At 42.1% G+C, this 11,508-nt stretch overlaps 1 protein-coding gene across 9 annotated transcripts in view; it reads right to left on the bottom strand.

The window, feature by feature from the left end:
• Positions 1-4,917: 4,917 nt before the first annotated feature.
• The window catches only part of IMMT (inner membrane mitochondrial protein), a 39,748-nt gene continuing 33,157 nt past the window's right edge, over positions 4,918-11,508 (bottom strand). For all 9 annotated transcript variants that reach the window (XM_033125088.1, XM_033125089.1, XM_033125093.1 and 6 more), the window contains 4 exons: positions 10,603-10,826; positions 8,448-8,579; positions 6,873-7,002; positions 4,918-5,860 (listed from right to left, as the gene is read on the bottom strand). In XM_033125088.1, coding sequence (XP_032980979.1) covers positions 5,247-5,860; positions 6,873-7,002; positions 8,448-8,579; positions 10,603-10,826 — 1,100 coding nt within the window. In that variant the 3' untranslated portion in view covers positions 4,918-5,246. The remainder of the gene's footprint in view (positions 5,861-6,872; positions 7,003-8,447; positions 8,580-10,602; positions 10,827-11,508) is intronic.

Below are 11,508 nucleotides of genomic sequence, written 5' to 3'. Positions count from 1 at the left end.
ATTTCGTCTGGCACCTTTTGTTGTGCTGTACATATAAAGCAGCCTCAGTGAGGGCTTGTCATGACCAAAGGATTGAAATGTCTTCTGGGCATGATTGTGTATTGCTGGTAACAAGTTGATCAAGAACCTCTACTTCTAGCATTTCTCTCTCACCACCGTGACTTTCAAATGGTCCTGAAAGCTGACAGGAAATTTGGGGTTTGAGGGAGCATTCTGCACGGGGGCTCCCACCACATCTGAGTCTGATTTACTGAGTCCCCAGGAGTCCTCGCACATAAACACCGTCATCCTTACCCGCCAGGTCTGGCATTTGTGGGCTCCTGGACTGATACCTGTTACACGTGTCTGTTCCCATCTCCATTGATCATCCTCTGTACGCCAGGAACCATTCATAGGTCCTAGAATGTCAGAGTTTCAGACATCTGAGGGACAAAGGAAGGGGGGATTGTAGTCGTTAGCTACTCAGATATTGCTCCATTAGCCCCTCAACATCAAAGCAAATGAGCAAAAGACAGATTGGGCACATTAGCCTTTGACCTTGGCTTACAACTTCCAAGGACACCCTGGCTGCCAGAAGCTTGTTCCCTCAGCCTCTTTCCTCTGGTTCTATGGCACCTTGGCCAAGTGCTCACTGAGAAGTGGGCCACTTCTCCCCTTTCCAAGCCCTCCCTGAGTCGTCACCACAGTGCTTTGTAGCTACAAAGGTGACGACCAGTCCATGTGGCCTGATGTCATGTGCATTTGTAGTGCAGAGCGGATAACAGGCTCGGTGGTTTTATCTCTGCTACAGGCTTCCAAACCCCACTCTTGGCAAATAACTGCTTTGAATTTTTCAGAAAAAAGGTATATAGGAATGGTTTCCATTCTTTTCTTGTTAAACATTTATTTCACTGGACTAGTGAAATATTAGCCTCTAAAAGTTAAAAGATGTTTTTCTATACCACAGTTAGTAACCTACCAGTTCTTGCTTAGGGTCCTGGCTTTCTCAATTTGCTGTCTATTCCTCATAACTGTCTCTACACTTTAATACAACTCAAGTACTGCATCCCTAACGGCAATTACTAAAACGGGTGGCTTCCTGGTGATCAGTGGGGCCCCTCATTTGCAAGACCACTCTCAGAACAGTCTCAACCATTCTCAGCTGATGTTCATATGAGAAACACTTACAACCTGAAACCCAGTTTAACATTTTAAACAAGGAGAAAGGTTTATTAGGTTGGTGCAAAAGTAATTGCGGTTTTTGCAATTATTTTTAACCTTTTAAACCACAATTCAGATCCAATTAAGACCAGAATCAAGTTTTGAAAAGCTTTAGTGCTGTGGTGACACCCCAGCTGAGGCAGCAGCAGCAATGGCGTATAAAGCAACCACAGTAAAAATAAAGATCAGAAAATGGCGCTTTGTAAGTCAGGGACAGGGTAGTGAAGCTAGTTTTGAGAAACTTAAAAGGAATAGGAGAAAGAAGAACATCAGAAGTGCACATGGGAGTCAGGCAGGACTCCTGGAATGAGAAGGTAAAGGGAAGAGGCGTGTGTGCAGTAACCAGTGTTGCCACAGATAACCCAAGTATGGAAATTACGTGCTATCATGTTTCCGGTTCAACAAAACATTTGAGGGCTCGTCGTATATGGCCTTTATTATGCTGAGTTTCTGCACAGCAAAAGAAACCATCAACAAAACAGAGATAACCAACCGAATGGGAGAAGATATTTGCAAACAACACTTCCAATAAACTAATATCCAAAATATATAAAGAACTCATGCAACTCAACAACAAAAAAAAACAATCCAATTAAAATGGGCAGAGGTATGCTAGCTTTGGCAATACATCTACTGGGGGAAAAAAGGGCAGAGGATCCGAACAGATACTTCTCCCAAGACAACCAAGCAACAGATACATGAAAAGATGCTCAACTTTACTAGCTATTGGGGAAATGCAAATCAAAACCGCAATGAGGTACCACCTCACACCTCTTAGAATGACTATCATCAACAAGCCAAGTATAACAAGTGTTGGAGAGGTTGTGGAGAAATGAACTCTCATACCCTGTTGGCGGGAATGTAAATGGGTACAGCCATTATGAACAGTATGGAGGTTCCTCAAAAAATTATGAATAGAATTAACATACAACCCAGCAATCCCTCTTCTGGGTATCTACCAAAAAAATCTTTAAACATCCGTAAAAATATATGTACTCCTATGTTCACTGCAGCATTATTCAGTGGTCAAAACATCCTTTTGGCCTTTGATAGACTGGATAAAAATGTGGTATATATACACAATGGAGTATAACTCAGCCATTAAGATGAAATACTGTCATTTATGACAACATGGATGGATCCTGAGATTATCATGCTTAGCAAAGTCAGACAAAAAGTGAAGAACCATGATTTCACTCATATGAAGGATATAAAACTGAAAGCAACGAAGGAACAAGACAAAGAAACAAATACTCGTAAACACAGAAAACAGTTTAGTGGTTACCAGATGGTAAGGGGGGGCAGTGATAAAAGAGGGAAAAGGGGTCAAATATATGGTGATGGAAGAACTGACTCTAGGTGGTGAACATACAATGTGATATATAATGATGTATTATACAATTGTACACTTGAAACTTACATAATTTTACTAACCAATTTTACCCCAATAAATTTAATAAAAATTAAAAACACATTGAGACCACCTCAGCAAGACAGAAATGACTTGGCTTCATGATCAAGTCAGGAGTGGCAGAGGTGTAACTTGCCACTTGCAGTTGAAACAAAAATATGCTGAAGAGAAGCTCCCTGGCCTGACTGCCCAGGCCTATGTACAACCTTACTCTGACCGTGGCTCTTTGGATTCCACCTCCTTGAAGCAGAATTGAGAACCCAGGTAAAGGCTGTTTAGGCCCAAGTAAAGGCCCCTTTCACTTAAAGGGTTGCAAGTGACCTCTGAGGATGATTATCACTAGAGATGAGGAAGGGAAATCAAGTCCTGGCCAAAGAGTCCCATTTTCCACATCATCCTATTCTCCAACTTGCAATGGGGGTGGGGAACTTCACTGAAGGAACTACTAAAATTGAAATCTTCATTATTTTGATTTACAGAGCTAAAATAAACTACTCAGCTCAGATAATCACATTAGCAGTTATTCCCAGACTCAGAAAAATTTAATTTCTTTATCTATATTTTATACATTTCATGAGTAAAACAGAAATTAATCACTTCTAATATGACAAGTAGGTACGTAGTCAGCTGTGCAAGTTAATATATTTTGCAATTTCATGCTTTTCCAAAGGGGCGAAAGGCTGAATTGAAAACAGCCTCATATCTTCTAGTACGAACTAAACAGCCCTCAGGTGCTAAGAGTGCCTCTACCTGCAGGAATTAAGGACACTACATAAAGGTGTCATGCGGGGCGGCCTGCGGGTCTCAGCTCCTGCTTCCCACATAAGAACGCAGGACATGGTGAGGCCAAAAAGGAACACCCACGGAGCCATAGATAGGGGAGTCATACCACTATATTCTCGCTGGCGGCTGGGTTGGAGACACAGGGAGCAAACATCTGCCAGTACCCCAAACAAGGGGTCTTCCTGCCCGCCCGCTGGTGGCTGGGCGAGACACACACAGGAAGTAGGATCCACACCATCCGTGATCTGCCATCCACTTTTCTGCCTGTCAACCAACCAACCAACACAGCCACGGCAGTTGTATCATTGGCCAATGGCTAACCGGTTACAGCTGATGGCTAACTAGTCACAGCTGATGGCCATTTACTACCCGAGCCAGCACCTTTCCACGTGAGGCCGAGAGCCTGGAAACTGCTCTCTGGAACTCTGTCCTCACAGCATGTGCTCCAATCAGAGAAAACTAAATGTTGTTTTGCTGCATTAAAAATCCACTTAGGAGGAACATAAGGAATATTAACATCAACCCAGGCCAAAAGGAACCAACAGATTCCCCAAATCAAAGGACAAGGTCGAGCATCATGCAAACTTGAATGTACCAACCCAAACTCAGGGGCTGGCACATACTTGCAGAAATATAACATAGAACTCCCCTTCCTTTTTTTCATGATTTGCAGGTATGTTGCTCAAACAAGAGTGCCTCCTCAATAATCTCTTTGTGAACACATAAACCCCCCAAAAAATTACAATTTGGGGGAAAAAACAGTATCACAGACCGAAAAATAAAGGGGAGGAATTTGTTAATGTTTACACAATGCAGCAATTGTCCTAATCTTCAGAGACGTGAACTAGGTAAGAAAGTTCTCTCGGTTTTATAGCAATCAGTTTAAATGTACCACAAAATTATTCATACCCTTTTAAGATCCCACTTTAATGAGAGATTCACAGTCTGGTACCAAAAAGGAGCAAGGCCCATCACCAGTATTTCCGAACAGAGCCGTGACCCATTCTGAGGGTTGAATTAATTCGTGGGTAGAGACCAACATTTTTTTTAATTCTACAGACCAGAAAACAGTGCATTACAAGTAGAAAGGGGAAGCAGAGGTTCTAGAAATTTTCATGTATACATGTGTGTACTGGGTCCCGTGTGTGTGTGTGTGTGTGTGTGTGTGTGTGTGTGTGTTTGTGTTGGGTCCCAATATAAAATACAATTTTTTCCTGTAGCAGCAACCAAAGAAGTTGGGATACATACTATTTCCAGTGCCTTTCAATCACTAGAATGACATGTCTCCAATGATAAATATTTTTGGCATTTTGGCTTATTCCTCGCCCTTGAGTGTGACCTGCAGGAATCAGTTCACTAGAACCTTCAGAGCCAAGAACAAGCCTTGGTTGGACTTTTGGGATGCAATTCACAGCCTGGAAACTGTGTGTGCAGGACTTCCTGCTTCTGTTGCTGCTTCTCAAGGAACTTTTCTATACACACAATGAGCTTGAAATGGCACTTTTTGAAAAGGGATAAGCTACTCAGTTTTCATCTTTTGTTTTATTCAGTTTGCTCCAAGGGCTAAATCAACAGTAATCAGGGATCACAAACATTATTTTGATTGGCTCACAAGCCTGATCAGTAAAACCTGAAAAACAAATATGTTACACAAGTTGCAAAAGTACTCCTGGAGTTCACCGACATGATAGCAAGTGGAAATAATATTAAGTGCAACAGGTGTTAACATTTAGAATGGTATTTATAACCTGCTCCTTTCTAGACAATTCTGGGACCCTGTTGCAAACCCTGCATGTATTACTGCTGACTTCCTTTGACAAGAAATAGGATTGTACGAGACTCTTCCTAGGCCTTACTCGGGCTGCACTTGAGTGGTTCCTATTCCTACAGCACTGGCGTAGGCTGTCAGGATGTCCACTATCTGTTTAGTTTCTAGGGTCATCCGGGCCTCCTTCAGCCAGTCCTGCGCCACTCGTCTGGACTCCCCTTTCAGCTGATTAACAAACTTTGCTGCCAGCTCCAGCTCACCATGCTCAATGCAATAGGAGGCATACGACAGTAATTTAAACGTGTTTGTATCCTCAGGGCAGAGCTCCACCGGGGGCTTCAGTTGCTGAGGCGGGAAGAGGAGCAGAGACTGCAAGTAGGAGAGGAAGTACTGGTATAAGCTATTCCTGGTTTCATCGATCATTGCTACCCTTCGGGCCAGTTTTTGGACAGCATAGAAACGGACTCTAAGGGTCTCTTCACTGTACACCCCACGGGTAAGGGACTCTGGAGGGAGAGCTGCGGTTAGAGCTTGGGCAAATTCACTATCAGAACAGCTGGCTCTGATGGCCTCAACTGCATGGCCCAGGGGAACGGTGGGCAGATCCGCAGATGCCGTCTTCAGGCTGTACTTTAATGCCTCCACCGAGAGCCAGAGCTGGTGGGCTTTTCTGGCCTCCTCTTCAGCGACTGCATGACCTATAAACAAAAGCAGAGATGAACATTTTCTCTCCACCTGACTTCATGTCCTCTCACACATCCAGAGAACTGATGTACCTTCAACAAGCTAACTCCACACATATGGAAGATAGAGCCTCTTCCACCCCCATCCCACCACTTGTTTCTGGCATGTTCTTTTCTCGCTGGCCTCTTCAAACAAGGCAACAAGCCATGACATAATTTGATGAGGACTTGTTTTTCCTAAAGCCATGGAGAAAACTAGGAGGATGTATGTGCACAAGCACAATTCAGTCTCCTGTCTCTTCCTGGGACAGCTAGGACAATGCATGGCATCTATTTTAGATATATTTACCTGTAGAAATGTTCGAGAAGGAAACATGATATTTAAATTAGACTAAGACTTATGCTAACGCCATCAGAAACATCGGAAAAAGGATGCAAGATTTCAAATAAACTTAATGGACTACTGGATCTTGAATTTTCATGAGTATTTAGCCTATTTTTGACAAAACAAGATTCCATAACCACCCAAAGACACTCATTTTATCAGCATCCTCACTGTGAAGACATTTCCCTTTCATTGTGCCACATGGAGGCTTCAGTAAACTAGTGTCTGTCTGGTGAGTGGAACTAGTGAATCAGCACCTCCAGACAACCCTCCCACGACAGAGCTGGAGACAGGTCTGCACAGCCTGGAGGCAGGCACGGGACCACACGGACCCTTTCCTTCCCTCAGGGCACGTGAGATATAAGCAAAGTGTGCTGGGGAAACTGCCTCATAAAGGCTGATCTCACGTCTGTCACATGAGGAGTAAAGCTTCAACTTATTTATATTTTTAGACTTTTTAAATTTCCTCTCACAACTCTCTACATTCCAAATTTACTAAATCTGGGGCTAATTTTCTACAAAATGAATACAATTTATTAGAGTGACATCAGCATCTCTATGCCCTAATGTCGACGCACATATCCCATTATCCTCACTGGAAGTCGGCTTGAACAAAATTATCTAAGAAATCCATGCGCTCACTCTGAACAGCCTGTTCGATTCCTCTCAGTCGGGCATAGGCAGTGTTTATATCCATAGTAAAGTTGTCAACTTGCTCTTGACTGAGCCGACGAAACTGAAATTCTTGTTCAGAGAGTTTCTCCGACAGGTCCTGAAATAAAACACAGTGTACAGAAAAAAGTGACGCCACCTCAAATGCATGCCACTTGTGGCGACACGAAGACTGCCAGCATAGCACCTCCACAAGCAAAGGGGGCCTTTAGAATCTCAAAACAGTTGTCATGAAACACCTGTGTTAGGTAAGGTTTCAAAATTCCCTAAGACTCCTATGTGATGTATGACTTCCGACAAATTTACAAATGGGACCTAACATTAAAGGAAGCAGGCTAGCAGGAGAAGAAAGAAGGTCATTAAAACGAGAAAATGCCAACTTTAGAAAGTAACTATGCTGCCACACAAACATAATAGATTAAGTTGTATTCAGAGGCGTATATATATTCATTCTTTTTTTTCTCAGAAAAATACCCATCAAATAGAACTTACAATGCTTTTTCATATGGGCATAAATTTTAATTTTCTGGAAGACCTCCTTATGTGGAAAACCTTCTTCTCTTCTTAAGACAAAATACCATATTTCCCTGAAAATAAGACCAGGTCTTATACTGTATTTCCCAGAAAATGAGACCGGGTCTTATATTAATTTTTGCTCTAAAAGATGTTTTAGGGCTTATTTTCAGGGGATGTTCTATTTTTTCATGTACAACAATCTACATTTATTCAGATACAGTCATGTCATCTTCTTCTGGAACATCGTCATAATGTACTAAATGCATCCATCTGGCCGACGATCTTAACTGGGGTTTATTTCCTGGGTAGTTCTTATTTTTGGGGAAACACGGTAATAAGTTAATATATTATGAATTACTTGCTGAGTAGAAACTAATTATGATTAAAGGTATCCTGATGATTTCTAAACTTAATGTGTCCGGGAAGTTTCCTCAAATATAAAAATCTAAGAACTACCATATAATCCACAGGAGTTTGTAGAGATAAAGTAGTGTCAATTTTCTCATATTGCCCTATTTATTGTCTTAAAAACAAGTATCAGAGTCTGAGATATCTATTTTGTTTACCTGTGTACTGCTGACTGCCCTGAGCAGCACTGCATCCGAGCACACAGTAGGCACTGCCTGGCACAGGGCTGGCACTTCATAGTATCTGTGCACTGATATTATGAATCCATAATATCTATATCCATTCATTCATTAATATTGTGTCAAGTATTATTACCTGCATTCCTGAAACCCCATTTACCAACCCTCCCTAAAGCTCTGAAGGCTTCCAATGACCAGGACACAGGTACAAAACACATCTGATCAATAACATATAAGTACAGCTTTATGCAAAAAGGAGCAATTTTGCCAATATACGAAATCCCCTCTTCACCAAGGGTAGGGACCATTAGAAATCGTTCCCCGTTCTTCCATAGCCTCTGAGGGAGTGACAGTCAGCGCATGTTAAAAGGAAAGGAGGACTGTTACTAACAGACAGTGGGAAGGGTAAAGGGGGGATGAGCGCTTACCAACAGGCCCTCACCTGTTCAAATTCATGTTTCAGTTCCTGTTCTTGAACCCTGAGGACATCTCGTAAGTGATCAGTGTGGGCAGCAGCCTGTCGCCGAAGCTGGGTTCTCATTTCATTCTCCATGGCATCTCTGACTTCCTCTACCTGCGAAAACAAACACCATCACAATTAAATCCCAATGCTCCACATGTGTTTTTAGAAAAAGAGAAAAGGCTAGTGACAACGAAAATAGCAGCTTCTATGTCCTGACCCCCAGGGATGTGCCATGCATGCAAACACACTTCTACTTCTTATATGAATCAGAAAGCTGAACGTTGGAAGGTGACTCAAACAAGGTCACAAAGCTGTGGCAAAAATCAGATTTCAAACAGGTCCCTCTGGCTCCATAGCACCAGGCTGTTTCCTATATAAAACCAACACTGTCATTTCCGAAACACACACTCCCCCTTGAGAATTAACAAATCCCAGGTCACGGGGGGAAAAAAATCACTACAAAGACTTGAGATAAAAACAAGGGAGGAAAAAAACAAAAACACAGCAAAATAAATAAAAAGACTTGAGATCAAACACCGCTTCATCACAACCCTCTGCATGACCTTGGGAAAATTATCTTTTCATATCTCCATTTTATCATCTGTGAATAATGCCTACTGTGAAGAACTGCTAAGAAAATAAATAAATATCTGGAAGTTGCTGAATACAATTTTTTCTCAACAAAGAAAACTGCTTATTTTAATATAAATTTAGATTCAACACGGGCCAAATCAAACCAAAGCTATGAAAAGCATATTATGTCTTGCCTAACAATTAGCCATGGGTCATATTACACATTATTTAACACGGGTTACCTGGAATTCGTTAACTTACTTATTCTCAGAAACAACAGAATGAATGAATGAATTCATTCAGTCAGTGCAGATATTATGAAGTGCCAGCGCTGTGCCACGCAATGCCTACTATATGCTCGGATGCAGTGCTCCTAAAGGCAGTCAGCAGTAAACAAGTAAACAAAGCAGATCTCTCAGACTGTGATACTTGTTTTTAAGAAAATAACTAGAGCAATATGCGAGTAAGTAATGCAGAGGCTCTACCTGAGATTGAAGGGACAGGAAAGGCCTTGATGAGGTGATAGCCAAGCTTAGAACTAAGGTTTAAAGACAGGAATCAGAACCATGCACAAGGTAGAGCAAAGACCCCAGGGCAAAAGACGTAATCAAGTGCCCCCCTGCCCCCAAAAATACCAGGGCACCCGGTAAATAAGGGCAGTAAGGGAAGCCTGGCTCACAGCAAACAGGACTGAGCTCAAGAGGTTTACTTAGAGAGAAACACGCTGAGGGAGGGGCTGGGAGACTGTTGAGAGGAAATCAAGAAGTTTGTTTTGAGTACGCTGAGTTTGAAAGGACTACTGACAATCCAGCTGGAAACATCAAGTCGGCCACTGGACAGGCAACCGAAGCCAAGGCAGATGATGGAGCTAGCAATACAAATGTCTCAGGTGACAGGTAGCAGTTACACTTCAAAGCCATGGGACTGTTAAGAGCACCTGGAGACAGTTTAGATGGATACAGGGTTTCAGAGCCAATGTCAGTGCATGCCAGTATCTGAGAGGCTGAGCAAAGAAGGAGGGTAAGGAAGTGGCCACCAAGGTGAGAGAAAAGCCAGAAGAAGGTGGTGTCCTGGCGGATGAGGGAAGGAAAAGTTTCAAGAAGGAGCCAGTGGTCAACTGTGTAGGTGAGAGGACATAACCTTAAGATGAGTAGTCAGGTTCCCACATAAGCCTACAGACACCGATTTACTACACGATGTGCCCAGACAGAAGACTAAAGAGCTATTGCATCCATTCTTAACCACCAACTACTTAAAAATATCAGCAGAGAAAAATATACTCAGAATCCAACAGAGATTCTTCCAGTAGCATTAAGGGGCAGAAGCTCCACTGGATACTAGCAGCTTGTTACTTTCTTACACTTCTGCATCTGCTCAACATAAAGGAACTTTGGTAGATTAATCCTCCCCTAGAACAAAGGCCAAAGCTCCATTCAAGAGGTGGGTTGGCATGACTTACATCTAGCATTTTGAAGTTAGCGACTGCTGGTATTCTCTCTCAAAGTAGACAATCAACTTAGGTTCATTTAAAATGTTAGGCAGTTGTTCTCATTTCCTCTACCTTTCTGTCCTGTTCGGCCTGTATCTCACTCCTATGATGCTCTAAGGCTTTTGCCACTGCAGAGTCAAACGCCCGCTTTTCTTCCAGCTTTTGCTTCTCCAATGCTAATGCAATGTGCTGCTTCTCTGTGGCTTTCTGTTCTGCCAGCTCTCTGTTTAGCTGGTCAATGCGACGATGTGCATGAGCCACCAGGGAGTTCAGGTCGTCAGTGGAGAGCTTGTCAGCTACACAGAAACCACATTAAAGTGTTATTATTTCACCACACGTATACATCCACCAGGTAACTTGCTTCAATTGATTATAATTTAACTTTAACAGCTGTAAAGAAAAGTGAAGAGAAGCTAACAATTGAAGAGATTTAGATTCTCCAGTGCAATCAGAAATTCATAGCTCATGGGTGAACAACTAAGGTGTCTTCAATCCCAAGCAAAGTAATTTTAATAGGCCTTCAAGCTCCAGGAACCCAAATTAGTACTTCTTTTATTCCCCCCTCCCCCAAATTAGTACTTCTAATCTGAACTAATTATAAACTGGCTGAATAACTCACCATAATTTTGCCTCTAAAGACAAAGCTTACATATACAATCACTTCTGTATTTTTATGTATAATTATGATTAGTTGTAACAGGCATCCAATTAAAGATTCTTTTCTCCCAAAACTCACATCAAATTCTCTCAGATGTTTCCCTAATAAGAGTTTGTACACTTTTTCTTAAACAGAGATATTATCTAAGACAGTGATCTGCAATGAGAGCTGTCCATCAGAATCACTTGTAGAGCTTTAAAACACACTCATGCTCAAAGGTTCTCATTTAGGCTGTAAGCACTCTCTTTCCCCCGTTTCACACTCCAGAAGTATTCCGATATATTACCACTGATTAAGGATTATGGCTCTAGCAGCAAAAT

The sequence above is a fragment of the Rhinolophus ferrumequinum genome, chromosome 13, assembly GCF_004115265.2.
Source record: "Rhinolophus ferrumequinum isolate MPI-CBG mRhiFer1 chromosome 13, mRhiFer1_v1.p, whole genome shotgun sequence".
In the NCBI taxonomy this organism is placed as follows: Eukaryota; Metazoa; Chordata; class Mammalia; order Chiroptera; family Rhinolophidae; genus Rhinolophus; species Rhinolophus ferrumequinum.
This window is presented reverse-complemented; position numbering and strand designations above follow the sequence as displayed.